We start from the raw sequence: 15,394 nt of genomic DNA, 5'->3' as shown, positions 1-15,394 counted from the left end.
GGATCTCTGTGGATGAAGCAGGAACAAGCAGATTCGAGAAGAAGAAGCCTTGCCTTTGTTTTACGGGAGAGGTGCAGGCCTGGTGCTCCAGAAACAGGTAGAACCGGACGATCCTGTTTGATGAAACTTTCCTTTCCAACGTGAAAGAAACTGAGCACGGGCCCCACCTGGAACATGCGCATCGCAGAATGCTTGTATCCGCCCCATAAGGGCATGAATTCATGCAAAATGCAACACCCAAATATCAGTACAATGATACCTCAAATAGTTTCACATATTTAGCTGTACATCAGCTTCCTGTTATCGTAATTAATTACAGGTAATTTCTGCAGTGCAATGAAACACTGCTGCATGGACAGACCTTTCCCCAGCAGTTTGTACTGTTGCTATGCACACAATATGCAGTTTAGTCAGTTCGTCTTAAAACTACAGGTATCTGACTCACCTTCTTGCCGAACGTTTGTTCAAAGATTTTGTTTTTAATAACTGCGTACACCTGTGTGAAGAAATGTCCTTTATACCGTTAACAAACAGTGCATCCAAAAGGTTTTGGTTGATGCAAGCACCTTTATTTTATAAATGTACCAAAGTAATCCAAAAATACATATGTATAAAAGGTTATAAAATTCAAATGGTGCACAAATCACTTTTTTTTTCCTGAATAAAATAAAGCACCACAGTTCTGCTATACGACGTATAAAACTAAACACAGACAAGGTCAGCACAACCCGCCACCACACCTTGATTTTATTTATTTATTTTTTTGAAAAACGTATAGCAGTGCTGCTCAGGTCAAGTTTCCTGCAACGGTGCCCACTGTTTATTACCGAGTCAGGATCATGAACAGTGCGGGAATTCTATAGGCACGTGGGGAACAACAGCTCTCCTGTTCACACTTTGCAAATAGGCTGCAAAATGTGAAAACATATTTTTCAGAATTTAACAAAGATTGGAAAATTAAAAGGAAACCCTAAACCCCTAAAAAATTAAATCACCCAGTAAGAAGTAACTTTACCACATGTTGCATTACAAAAAAAAAAAAAAAAAAAGTACATCTTCACCCCATAGACGAGCCCACGCAGCAGTTACAAGCACATGTAAACAAACACCGTCTGCGATACTGGAATGTTTATCAAGAGTCGATCTTTGCGGCCTGCAGCGCGATGCGGGACTCGAAGAGGACCGAGCACTGCGACCGTGCTGCCTGCCGAGCGAGAGACGCCTCCACCCCACCTATGGCTTGGATTCCTACCGGAGCAATGTTACATTTCACGTGTCAAAGTCTCCGGACAGAGACTCCGAGTCCCCTCTCCTTCGGCTTCCTAACAGCGCAACACCCTCGCAAGAACAAATGGACCGTAAACACTCAAGCACGGTAAAACGTCCTGAACGAGAACAGCTAGCCTGCGGAGTGCATCTCCCTGGCAGGGGGACAGCGTCATCCGTCGGGCCGAGAGCCACGCCGCATCACACGGGGTTCCTGAGAGTAACATCAAGCTTGAGTTCTGGAACCAGTCAGGACAAATGTCCAAGTGGGCCAAATCTTTTTCAGGCTTCAGCAAATGTCATATTTACAAAAAAAGGGAAGACAGCGCCTTTACGTCCATCACAGAATGACACTAATACTGCACGAGCACCGAAACAGCTTAAGCAATGGCTATGCTCCAAAATTATAGAAAAATAAATTGCATATATCATAATACCTGGCACAGCAAAGAAGAAACTACGTCAAAAATGGAAATTCTATCTATGTTCTATTGTAGAGAATCGAGATGCTCCAAAGTGCGCACTTCCACTCCGTCACATCAAAATAGGCAAAAAGAGTGCAATAAAGAAAAAAAATGAAGGAAAACTGTTTGTTTCATACCAAAATATTACTGAACCAGAAAATTTTTTGCAGGTTTTCTTTTTCTTTTTTAACCTTAGTAATACTTCAGCACGTTAAACTGCAGATACATTTCACTTAGAGAAGAAAACAGTGAATGGATGAAAGAATGAAATAGCAGAGGGATGAATGAATTACAACAGTAGAATGGGAATGATTCCAGTTTGGCCGTCTGACTGCAGAATTTCCAACTTCCACATCCAGTTTTCCACTGTGCCGAGGCCAAGGGAGACTCTGGCCCAGGAGCGCTAGGTGACCCCGACCCCTGGGAGGAACGAGGGCCGTGGCTGGAGGAGGGTCTGCCTGGGACCGAGACCTCAAGTCAGTCGAATGCCTAGGACCTGCTCCAGCTCCTGTCTCCTCTGCTGCACCTGAGGACGACACAGAATAGGATCTTAAGGAGACCGACCCCATTTGACTTTAATGTACCGTGCGTGGCGAGTAGAAGGGTCAGGGAGAACAGTGAAATTCATAGGTGATTTGTGTCCATCTAATGTTACACGTGAACAATGTACTTTGGGAAATGTGATCACGGATTGAAGTTCTTCCCGACATCAGGGGTTTGCCGACCTTGGAAAAGATGTAACGGCCCACAGCTTCTGGAACCCAGGGCGCCTGGTAGAACTCTGAGCATCTTTCCACCTCCGGATTTCCGACCGTGTCGGTCATGAGCTGACACAAAACAGTGGACCAAACCAAGGCGTGACCAGACGTCTCAAATTTCATAGCGCAGCAAGTTAAGATCAAGGGCACATCACGTTCACCAATGTCATTTGTCACATTGCAATATGATCCCCTTAACATGATTTACTGCTGAATGCGCCAAAGTGTGTGTTATACATGGACCCCCCACCCTACCTTCAGATCCCTGCACTGGGACTTGAGCCAGTCCTGGATGAACTCCTGGGGACTGTTGCTGAAGCTGAGCATGAAATCCCTCTGGGTCTTCAGCTGATTGATAGACTCGATCGTCTCATGGATCTGAGAAGGAAATGTTCACTTTGTCCAGATGTGCAGCGCGCACGCACGCACGCCGCATTCTTTGACATCTGCTATGATGGACGTATGTGGGACTCCTGCAACAACCACTGGGCTCAGTGGCCAGGAACTGATGACTGACTGCCTCAACCAACCGCAACAATGAGGGGCCTGGATGCCTACCTTACCTTCCATGGATTGTATGTCTACCTGACATACATACTGGTATTTTGTGCTAGCCAGACCCTCAAAGGTCCCCTTTCACCACAGTAATATGTCCAGGAGGGGTGAGGGACCACTGGTAGCAGACCCCCAGAGCTTTATTTTTCTCCCTTCACAGTGGGAGCTTTTTACTTTCCTCTCCTCAGCTGCCAGCTGCCTTATCCAAATGGATATCTATAAATACTGCTATTCTGAATTGTATCTTTATTGTATTCTGTATTATATGCTGAACTTTATACAGCACTATGAGTAAGAAGACCGCTCTACAAAAATAAACTGAATTGAATGGAAGTTACATAGCAGGGAATTTAGAGAACTGTAATGGATCTAACTTGGAGATGCAAACATTGAAATCACACTGAACTAGTATTATATTTAATGACACTCACTGAACATACCAGTGTACACCATCGTAAATATTTGTACAATATTTTATTAAGTCAACAAGCCCTGACCTTTGCCATTCATATTTGGTATACCCTTTACATGCTTTATTACCTGGAAGTGTAACAAAGCTTTTGAATCTACAAAATGGCCCTTAATAGCTCAGATTCTGCTTTGTTTTGCTGTTTGTTGCTCTAGAAAACAAAGATAATCAGCAAAAATTTGATTACGTTAAGCATTTATATTTGCTTTTGGATATGTTAATAAAATGTTTTATTCATGAACAAACGGTTTCCTTCCTGGTTGGTTCCTGAACATATTTAATAGGTGGGACCCTATTATTATGATCATTATTTTAATTTTATATATACTCACTTCCCATCACTAATTACTGTCCTAATTCAGGGTCCCGGTGGCCCGGAGCCTATCACAGAAACATAGGGTGCTAGACTAGGCAGGGTACACCCTGAATGTAGTATTTAACTGCAGCATTTAATATATATTTTTGAAATTCTGACCATTAACCAGTTTGACCTTTAACATTTCTCATTTTAAATTACCGTCCACTTGAGTGGCACAGCTACACAGAGACTGTCGGGAACCTGAAAACGGCAAAAGTGAAATCTCAGCTGCCTCACTCCTGAGAAGGAAAAGCAAACTGGGAGAGACCTTCATTTCCAAGGCTGCGATCTCCTGCTGGTTCGTTGTGGAGGACAGGAAGCTGTTCATCTGGCCCTTCAAAGGGTCATCCACCTCCACATCAATGTCATAGCAGGCCGTCTTCTTCTGATCATTGGGGTCCACGCTGAAACACATCACACGCCGTGCATACCCACGCCTGGTAAATACACACTACCGACTAGAAAATGCTGCGTTGCAAACACGGGCAGCAGGATTGCGGTGCCACCTGATGACGTGGTTGATGACGATGGGGTCCGGATGCTGCAGCAGGCTAGCGAGCTTCATCGGGATCTCGGAGAACCTCATGCGGGTGCAACCAAAGATCTGCAGCAAAGGCAAGGAAATGACCTTCAGAGCTGCCTTCCGACAAAGCCCTCGTCCTCTCCGGAGAGCCCGTGTCCTAGGGAGGATGCCCACCTGTCGGAAGTATCGGTTGCAGTTGATGTACTCCTTCTCGTGGCTGTCCTGGAGCTTGTTGTTCTTGATGTACAGCCAGAGTGCCTGCATGATGCTGGTGCGGGTCTGCGTGTGGACCCCCAGCAGGCGAGCCAAGCGTGGGTCCAGCTTGTACTGCGGAGGCTGGAAGGACAGAGACGTGCCCAGGCAAGGGCCCTTCTGTTCAGTCCACACTGTCTCCCACAGCCCTCTCTATTACTGTTGTTCAAAGACAAAACCTGCTCTCTACTGTAGTTTCTCCTCTCCCATATTTGCATTCATTCTTTATTTACACTATAGATTTATGATCTATTACAGTATTGCATTTGCATTCATTCATTCAGCTGGTGATTTTGTCCAAAGCAACTTACAATGTTAAACTACTTACAGTTATTTAACCATTTATACAGGGGGCTAATTAATGGTAAGTAGTTTACTAAGGGGTACTACAGCAGGGTAGGTGGGATTCAAACCCATGACCCCTGAGCTCAAAGGTGGCAGCTCTAACCACTACACTTTCCTCTAGAGCAACATACAACTCAGACTGAATAAAAGTGTACTTCACAACAGAGCTTCAGATGCAGACACATGATTGCCAACAGTCTTTTTCCGACACCTGCGTTTTTGATGACGCCCATTCCATGAGCAGTTGCCAACAGAACTGTCTAGAAATACAAAGGTAACTGTGACAGACAGTCTGATGCAAATTTATAGAGCAGCCAGGAAATCGGGAGAGGAATGAGTCAGACTCCTCATGAATGCTGAAAGGGATTCAGCAGCCCCGATGGACAGAGGGAGCTAATTCTACCACCTCCTGACTTCCAGTGTTGGACCTCTGGTGAGTGGGACCACTGAGCGGCCAGATGTGTAAGAGCACAGCACTGTTCAGCACTATTCCTGGGATATAGGGAGTGATCAGGTCCTGTTAGGTATCAGGGAGCAGATTCATCGATGTCCGTGTAGGCCAAGTGCCCTCATATGACCCCCCTTGTTACTTACACTTTATATGCACCAAAACAATTTAGGACAAATATGATGCTGAAAAATACAGCACTGCTTAACTACCTAGAGGTTCATGCCGATGCCAACGGCTCACAAATGTAGCTCCCATGACTCTGTATTGGAAAAAATGCTGTAATGTGCTGCAGTACCTGGTGGTCCAGCATGAGGAGCAGGGTGCACTTCACGCTCACGTCGCCTGGACGCTTCACCTGGAACCCGTCCGTCTCCTGGGTGGTGGGCATTCTGTGCCACTGTGAAGGGTACATGAGCACAGACTCAAAATCGCAATCAAATTCAATGGACAAACAGAGCGAGGAATTTTTCACTGAAGATACATTCCACAGCGAACCCAGCAGGATTCAGCAGGACTGCTCTGTAGGCTCTGAAACATCAAGATCCCGCACCTTCAACCCCTGACTACATGACATACTCTTCAGTCCATTTTGGCACACAAACACACTCAGTGTTTACAGTAAACACTCAAATCTAGACCTGCAATCTGCTTGCAAAGTGAGGAGTTCCTTCCAGGCCACAGGGGCAGCGTCAGGGTTGCGCCTTAAATACGGCATCACAAGACTCGCTAAGAATGCGGAAAATCACTGCATTTCCTCCATTCTAGGACTCAAAACTTTTAAAATTTTAACAACTTCAAAACCAAGATGCGTTGAGCAATTGATATCACACCGTTTCCGTTATGGGTGGTTGTAGCATTGGATCTAACGTCAATTTGGACAAAGTCCCGTTTTAAAGTCTTCGATCTAACAGCGATTCAAAAGTATAAAATATTAAAAAACCTTATAAAATAAATGAATGATTATGATTTACACAGCTGACCTACTGACCTACTTACACAGAGTGCTGCTTCAAAGGACGTAAACCTCACGTCCCTTAATTTTACCACAAAATGGTCATTCAGTGAGAAGCAGCGTTTTTTCCTGTGACATAAGTATGTAATGACCAATTCCATATGTTGTTTAGAGGAAATCATGTAAGTAGTAAAAACACACAAGTAGTGTAAAGGTGTAAAAATAAGCGAAGCCCAAGTATCATTGGTTAAACCAAGTAGGTAAGTAGAGTCAGGGGTGTAAATCAGAGTCATTTATTCATTTAAGATTTTATACAAGAATAATGACCGTCCCTCTAGGGTTCACATGGATTCAAGAAGCTGTAAGCTTCATGATTTGCGCCACGTGTCTGATATGATGCTTTTCCTTTGTTCAGGAAGGTGCTTCTTACAGTGGAGTTAATATGGTATTAACTGCTTTCAGAATTGGTACTTCTTCATGTAAACAAATATAAACCCTTGCAGCGTTGAGAATAAGTGCAGGGATGTTTTACCTCAACGAGGTGGTTGTCTGGCCCGTATAGCTCCTTGTCCAGCTCAATGACCAAGCTTTTGAAGAAGGACGAGAACTTCCTTTTATGCTTCCCGGGCTGAAAGAGGACACAGACACACACGGAGACACACATGACAGTAAGGGCAAACACAGTGAAGAACGCCGCTGTATTTCGTAGTGTTTGCGGTGCAGAATGCTGCTGCATTGTTTGGGCCAGACCACATCTGTGGCAGCTCAGCATTCCGGGGGACCGGCCCTCATCGCTCGCCTCTTCTGCTGCTTGTCCTTGCGCAACGAGGTCTCCTCTGCTCCCCCCCGGCCCAACCCTCCCAGAGCGGCTCGAACCAACGGAGCAAAACAAGTTCCTCTTTTCCGTGAGGGCCTCAGGCTCGGAGCTCTAACGGACACTGCTTTCTCTTCTCTTTTTTTAAACCCGCTTTCTAGAGGAAACACGGGACAAAGAATGCACATCTGGTCCCCCCAGTGTGAGCCAGGGACACGCGCCAAACCTTCTGGAAAGGGCTGGAAGATGCCGTTATAGGGAATGCGTCTGAAACCACCCCCATATTGACACATTTTTGGCGGCCCACTGCCATCACCCCGTATGACCAAAATTACATGAACCATGATCAACTTTATTAATCCAGCTGCCTTAGACTGTCACAAATTCCTGCTCTGTCTAACACAACCACTGGAAAAGGACAGGTCAACAAGTTCAAATGTTTCTACTGTCACCCAGAGCACTTTTATACTTATGTGACATTTTCTGTGAAGCAGCTTACATTTACATTTATTTAGCAGACGCTTTTCTCCAAAGTGACTTCCAATGAACTCTCTGTGCTGTTACCAGCCCACACACCCTGTTCACCGCGGCGACTTACACTGCTAGATACACCACTTACAAAGGGTCACTCATCCATACAACAGCAAAACACACACACTCTCTGCGTCACTCACGTGGAGTGTGGGAGGAAACCCATGCAAACATGGGGAGAACATGCGAACTTCACACCGACTGAGCAGAGATCGAACCCACGGCCTCTCGCACCACCCAGGTGCCGCGACAGACGCAGCACTCGCTGTGGAGCCGTGCCGCACTTACGACATTAAGCTACTTACACTGCTTTACCTGTTGATACAGCCGAGTCATTTTTACTATATCAATTCATCGTGAGTACCTTGACCAAGGGTAGTACAACAGAAGGTGGGATTCGAACCTGCGACCTCCAAGCATAAAGGCAACAGTCCTAACCTTGACCCCACCTGCTGCGACTTAAATGAAATGTGCATAAACCCATGTGCTGGGTTTTCCACCGGAACTCTTTTCAACATCGCACCTCATTCCAGCAAACGTCCTCATTATTCCAGCTCCGTCCGTTAACACTGAGTGTTATTCACACGTCCTGTTCATTAAACTGTTCATTCATTTTGGGGGGGAGGTGGATGGCATTAATATGTCTTTTAACAACAGTACAAGCCTCTCCAAAGCCTCTGACAAAAGAAATATCTAGAACATTTATCCATTATTCATACTCACTGAGACAGTAAGGGTCACAGGGACATCAAAATATGTTAAGACTAAATCAAATTAAAGGAAGTTAAAAGGACAGTCACCCGGTGCTTTCCATCTTTTCTGAAAGTGGAAAGAACTTTTTGCAATTTTAAGGGGAAAAGGATGAAGGAGAAAAGTGATCTACGGCTGCAGGCCCTTAAAAATTATATCTGAATTCATTTTCTCAGCTGTATCACCTTTCTCATACTCACATCTTCCAGCAGCTTGCCCTCGACCCTCAGCTCCCAGGAGGCCACCTTCTCAGCTTCCTCACCCTCGGGCTTTCCGGGCGAATAGGTGTTAGAGATGTAGATGCGCAGCTTGCGCTTTTGCTGAGAGAAAATAGGGAACAGAAAACCTTGAGTCTTTCTCTCCGCTTTCTCCACGGCGACTGCAGTTCACATCGATACGAGTGAAGGGACTTTCATTGCATGAGGGATTCATGAAGCGAGAGGCACTTTTTCGTGATTTAATTCATGACAGCAGACAGACAGAGGCACACAGACACATGTACAAAGATAAATACACAAAGAAAGAGGCACTGATACACACACTGAAATATACACATATGGATATATATTTATATATACACACATATATACATGCACACACAAGTATTTGGACAGTGACACAATCTTCGTTTCTTCATACTAGAGCACTTTGCATCGGTGCTGTACTTGTTGAAATTGTCTCACTGTCCAAATACACAGATATTGTACTGCGAATAAGAACTTAATTAATGCCAAAGGAAGTTGCACGGTGAAGGCTTTTCTGTGCCCTTTTCCAATAAACAGAAACATAAAGTCCTTAAGCGTTGGGATCCTTTGGGATTTGAACCTGGGACCTCTCATACCCAAAGAAAACACCTCCGGACCAATAAGCCACAGCAGCATACTTGTGTTTCTTTATAACCGCTATTCATGAACAAAAAAGAACAAGGTGGATCCGAAAGAGATTTGCAAATGATAATTTTAACATGAAATTGCGTGACACTGCGTCGACAGTTTGTTTCCACCCCGCCTACTAAGAAAAACTTGGCTCTAGAGTTACACGCTATACAAAAAGAGGAAAAAGGGAGAGCGCCAGCGAATCACTACCGTTATTGGTTTTTTAATGGCCTCCTGGATCTCCATGCGCTTGCGGGCGATGGTCTGGTCCAGCTTCCTTTCGAAGGCCAGCAGGTCCATGTATGCCTGGGATTCAGGCACCAGGTCTCGAATCTAAAGAGGGGCGGAGGCACAGAACACGTGGACGTCAGAAGCCTCCGTTCGCTCACGAAAGGTTAGAGCGCGTATCTCGAAGACAACAGTACGTCTCTAAACAAAGTAGGAGTTCATGGTAAAACACTACGTAAAAAAACCCTTCACCACTGATGTGCTGGATAAGGTAACACAAAACTCACCCTCTGTGGAAGCACCTTGTCTGCCATTTTACGCCTTTTCATCCTGAAAGATACGGAGAGCAAGATGACGGAAAACTTAAATACAGCCCCACACAACACAGCAATGACGTCCATTTATTTTGCTGATGCTTTACTCTAAAGCAACTTACATGGTGAAAGTTTCTTTCAGTTACGTGAAATAATGAAACACCTCTACGCTTCATTAACAAAAAAACTAAATTATTTACATGTAATTTAGGAAGGTGGTATACACCTATGTAATTTTATAAACGTGTACATTTTTAAAAATATACATATATACGCAGACATTCATAAATACAACCCATCTTCGAAACAATGGACTGAATGGAGGCAGTGTGTTGCTCTAAAAATATCATATGAAAATGGAAATAAACATGCGCATATATGTATGTTGCTTTAAAAAAAAAAAAAAACATGCAAATAATGTGTGTGTGTTACTTCAAATAAATGAAGTCTTTTAAAAAAAACCACAGTGGATAGTGGGTGTTACAAAACACATGCAAACAAGAACCTGCTTTATACACTTTGGAAGATGAAGCCAACGAACATGGGTCAAGTGCTAGGCTACTCTTCCGAAACGGCGCGCGCGCGCGCACACACACACACACACACACACACACACACACACACACACACACACACACACACACACACACACACACACACACACACACAGGTATGTGCCTATGTACATTTGTATGTATGCGTGTGGGTATTTATACATTTTTAATAGTTTTTGCTTGATAAACATGTTTGTGTTTGCAATTTAATAAACTGACTGTACCCAAAAAATCACGCCTGCATCCAAATCTCTCCTTCTGTTGATGTGATGCACTTTTTGTGTTGTTCTCAGAGATGTATGTATTTTGGAGGAAAGTGTCAGCTAAATGAAAGTAAATGTAAATGACTTTAATGCCTATTTTTGTGCATTATATAATTTGGCATGTGATGCTTTAATATATATTAAACGGTAAAAACTGCCAGAAAGGAAACCAGAACACATTTTTTAGGTCTACAGATTTCAGCCGTAGCCATCAGGCCATCAGTGCTTTTTTTGGTCCCCTCGTGGTTTGAGTGTTGGGAACAGTCATGGGATCTCTTGTGCCTTGAGCTTTCTTTATTCTTGAAATACGTAGACGCCTGTTGTTGAGCCTCTCCTGCAGCCAGAGGCCAAGGCCACAGACGCCTTCTCACAAGGGGCACAAAGACATGTCTGAAACCAAAAACTTGAATGACACAAACACGCTGATGCTGTCCAGTTTATGGAGAAGCCAAGAGACCTGGGCTATGCGCCGTTGAAATAACACACTCGTACCGTTTATCACATACGTGGCCACAATAAGCTGGGGAAAGGCCACAGGAGGACTAAATCGGTCTACTCCCAAGGTAAAATACAGTATATAATAGAGACACAAGAGCTGAACGAACACAGATAGATGAACCATACAGTGTTAAATAGCGAATAATAAGAGGAAACTTCCTTGTTGTGTTGTATTCGGATAAACTAATGTTAACTACCGAAACAACTGTGTCCATTTTAATTGGATTGCGTGATATTTTAGCAGAAGTTGGAATGAATTTTAGGACTCAGGAACGCATAAAAAGTTTTACAGCGAAAACTAATAGTAACTATGTCTTTGATCTACAAAAATTCACCCTACCAAGGGGTTTTTAAGGAATGCGTTTTCTTTGTAAGATGGGGCTGAATATTTATTTACCGCGACAATGTAAAGTGGACTCACACAAGAGCAGAAAGTGAAGCACGTGGGCTCATGCAGCTCAGCCGTACGTGTGACCCTTAACGGCCTTCGCCACGAAGTCGAGAGACCGGTGACCCACACTCACCCACGTCTTTGGCCACTCATAGCCTGCTGTTGCTGCTGCTGCTGCTGGAGGAACCGCTTCCGAGCAGAGTCCATGGCAGCCTGCGGCATCCCGGGCCGCATGGGCATGCCGGAGCCATACGAAGGCCCCGGGACGGGTCCTCCCATCGCCCCCATGCTTCCCACGGGCAACCCTCGGTTGGGGGGCATGCCAGGGCGCTGCGCAGAATCAAAGGATAAAGGCACAGAATTTCATAGAGGACAGGCTGTGAACTAGAATTGCTGCAGTGCTATTAATACTGACTGGCTGAACAATAAGGACAATTTTTCAGCATCATCCTTCTTAGAAACTCTTTTGCATTTACATTTTATTTATTTAGATGGTGCCTTTATCCAAAGGGACTTAAGTGTTAAGGTACTTACAATGGTTTACATATTCATACAGCTGGGTAATTTTTTCTGGGGCAATTTAGAAATATTAGTTTCCACTTTGAAGTATCAGGAAATTAGTCCAGGCAAACAAAAATTCATAGCGTGTGAATCTGCAAATGATTTTTTTTGCTGACCCAAAACCCAAATGATCAGTCACAATACAAACATAAAAGAATTCAATGACTTTAAGTTAGGAAAAATATTTGCTCAGGAACCTGAATTCCAAATACAACAACTTTGTACATTACAATACTGCAAGGATCCCTACAGGCCCATATATATTTTTGGATGAAAAGAAAGTACAGGCATCACGTGATTTACAAAATCTCTTAAAACTTTCACTTTAACAGCTCTTGGATTTTGATCCCCAATTTTTGATTTCCTAATAAGCAAAAACGGTCCAAAATATTTGAAAGTTGTACGTTGCACAAGTGAAGCAGCATCGCATTAACATACTATACCGGTGTACTGTCACCTGGGTAAGGGTGCCATTCCCGTTGGTCTCCTATCTCATGTTCCCTTTCTTTCTGCACACTCGTGCAGAGTCAGCGCAAGAATGACTGCCAAGCCTCTTCCCTTCTCCACCCACCGTAACACACAATCAACTGCTCATCTCTTCCTTTGCTGAGTACACTAACAGTTCATTCGAGCAAATCCCCTTCTTTGTTCTTTTTAAATTGTCTGCACTTTTATTTTTACATAATTTTATTATTGAATGTGGGTTGCTTTCTACTGGATATAAGGAAAACAATTGGTTTCTAAAGCGTAGTGCCTACAAACAGTCATCAACGACCTCACTCGGCGTTTGATAATCACGATACTATTCACGTGTGTGTATCCTGATCTCTGTCTGTCGATGTAGTACGCTGCTGTGTTGTCTCAGATGTACGTCACTTTGGAGAAAAGCACATGCTAAATTAATAAACGTTAAGTGTTTTACATCATGTTGAAATCACGGGCTGACGGTACACACATCGCATACACGCACATTGTCTGAAGCCGCTTGTCCCGAGAGGAGTTGCGGTGAGCCGGAGCCGAGCACCGTAACGCAGGGCTGGGGGACGCCAGCTCGACGCAGGGCGCCCCAAGCGGGGCTCGAACCCCGGCCCCACCGGAGAACGGGACCCGGCCAAACCCGCTGCGCCACCGGGCCCCCCGGATCGTTGATAGTAATACAGGAAAAAGAATGTTCATCTAGGGGAGCAAAACTGTGCTTTTTTTACACCCACGTTCATTCAAATTCAAACCGGAATAAAGTTTTTCCCCTCGGTTCAGCCAGACTGGCAAAGAGCAGGGCCCAGGGGGTGGATGAAGGTCGCTATGCGCTGACAGGTAGGTACGCTGCCTCCCAAGATCCCAGCGATGCGCCTCACCTGAAGGAGCGTGTAGCACGTGTGCGTCTGCATGTATCTACACGTCCGTCGCTTCTTGCGTGTTCATAGCTACACCTCTATTACAGATGTCCGTACTCATCGGCCCGTATGAAGCGTCTGTGCATTTCCGCTAGAAGAAGCATTTCCACAAAAGTGTTTCTGCTTTGTATTTAATTATATTTCTCTACATTGATTGTGTCTCTGTACAACACAACTTAATCAGTTGCCTCCGTACATAATATGCTTCTCCATGTCACATGTTTGTATCAAGCGGCCCTCGGAAGGCACATCTGTACATTTAGTACAACAAGTATTCATTTGACTGCTGCTTTTCTTCAAGTGACTCCCTATTATAATTATTATTTTCCCCAATTACAGCTGAGCTGGGTAATGTTTCGAACCAAGAAGCAGCTCTAACCCGCTGCCCCCAAGTCAAGTGTCATACAAGTGACTTGTTTGTATAAACTTAAGTGTTGCTTTCATACAACAGTCACAGTGCTGTCGGCTGTCCTCTCTCTCTCTCTCACTCACTCACTCACTCACACACACACACACACAGAGAGTTCCTCCTCAACGCGGAAGTCGTGCGAATCCGAAACCGCAGCACTCTGCAGGCCTTTCGGAAAAATTAATCTCTCCTCTCCTTTCGGGCGAACGACGCAAGAATAACGTTACATACACACACCGCTCCAACAATCATGTGTGTGATAAACCAGCTGTGTGTGTGTGTGAGAACCCATCACGTGCTGCCTCAGTCAGCCCGCCCAGCCCTGTTAGCACGTTGCTAACTACACATTCGCATCAAAAACGACACGAAAGCGTCCCGGTGCTGGCGAAACCGTTACAATAACACTGCGCGCAGCCATAAGCGCCACTTTAAACCGCAAAAGTAGCCGGAATGAGGCGAAGCGCGAACTGTACGGCACTGACTGGGTGCGCGTCGTCTCGCGCAAGTTCACACACCGCGCCGCAACGCGCGCGCGAGGCCCGTCTCCCTCCGCCGTGTGATTCGGCTCTTCGGGCGGTACTTCGGCCGCTCACCTGGTGATACTGCGGAGCGCCTCCGCTCATGGACCGGAAGCCCGCGCCGCCGTGCTGCATGGCCGAGGGCATCCTCAGCGCGCCTCCGAGTCCGGCGCTCATGGGGTTAAGGGCCGGGCTCGCCGCGGGGTTCACCGGGCTCGCGGCGCTCCCCGGGTAACCCCCTCTCGAGGACATTAACAAAAAATAAAACAAAAAAAAAAAAAAAAAAGGAGCGAGATGATGGATAAAAACCTAAAACGAGCGTGTCGACAGCGCGAGCGAAGCCCGTCTCGCGTCACCTTTCGAAACGCATCAGACGCGTATCCGCGCGCGCCCGACTCCGCACTTGTTTTGTGTCGCGCTCTTCTCTCAGCGAACGCGCGCTCCCTCGCTTTGCGAGCAAAGGGAGGCAGCCGCGTGCCTCGCCGCGCCCCGCGAGCCCATGACTCTGCTCGAACCCCTGTGTGCGCCTCGGATGGCAGGCAGGCAGGCGCGCGCACACACACACAGATGTTGAGTGTGCAGCCTGACCAATGTCTAAAGATAGCGATCAGAAAGGGGTTTGGCTCCGCGCGCTCTAACAACACGGAACTTGTCTACCGCGGTTGCCAGATGGTGCCGCTCGATCTAAATCATGTGCTTTGGGATGCGAGCCCACGCTCTACTGTATACTGTGCTCTATGTACTGTACACTACATACTCTGAGCTATATATACTGTAGGAACTCTTTGGCACCACAAGGGTTTCTCAAGTGGGAACACACACACATTTCAGAACCACATGTCCCATACAAGGTTGCAGGGAGCCAGAGTCTACCCGGTAACACAGGGCGTAAGGCCAGAGG

At 45.6% G+C, this 15,394-nt stretch overlaps 1 protein-coding gene across 1 annotated transcript; it reads right to left on the bottom strand.

The window, feature by feature from the left end:
- Nucleotides 1-557: 557 nt before the first annotated feature.
- On the bottom strand, nt 558-15,089 carry smarcd2 (SWI/SNF related BAF chromatin remodeling complex subunit D2). Its single transcript, XM_018727268.2, has 13 exons — nt 14,569-15,089; nt 11,745-11,941; nt 9,879-9,921; nt 9,574-9,696; nt 8,689-8,808; nt 6,926-7,021; nt 5,737-5,838; nt 4,568-4,729; nt 4,377-4,474; nt 4,139-4,274; nt 2,744-2,866; nt 2,456-2,557; nt 558-2,256 (listed from the first exon to the last, which is right to left on the bottom strand). The coding sequence occupies exons 1-13, from the start codon at nt 14,743-14,745 to the stop codon at nt 2,203-2,205; spliced, it is 1,533 nt and encodes a 510-aa protein (XP_018582784.2). The 5' UTR covers nt 14,746-15,089; the 3' UTR covers nt 558-2,202.
- Nucleotides 15,090-15,394: the final 305 nt, after the last annotated feature.

The sequence above is a fragment of the Scleropages formosus genome, chromosome 20 (genome assembly GCF_900964775.1).
Source record: "Scleropages formosus chromosome 20, fSclFor1.1, whole genome shotgun sequence".
Lineage (NCBI taxonomy): Eukaryota > Metazoa > Chordata > Actinopteri > Osteoglossiformes > Osteoglossidae > Scleropages > Scleropages formosus.
The sequence above is the reverse complement of the archived record's forward strand: the minus strand, read 5'-3'. Positions and strand labels throughout refer to the sequence as shown.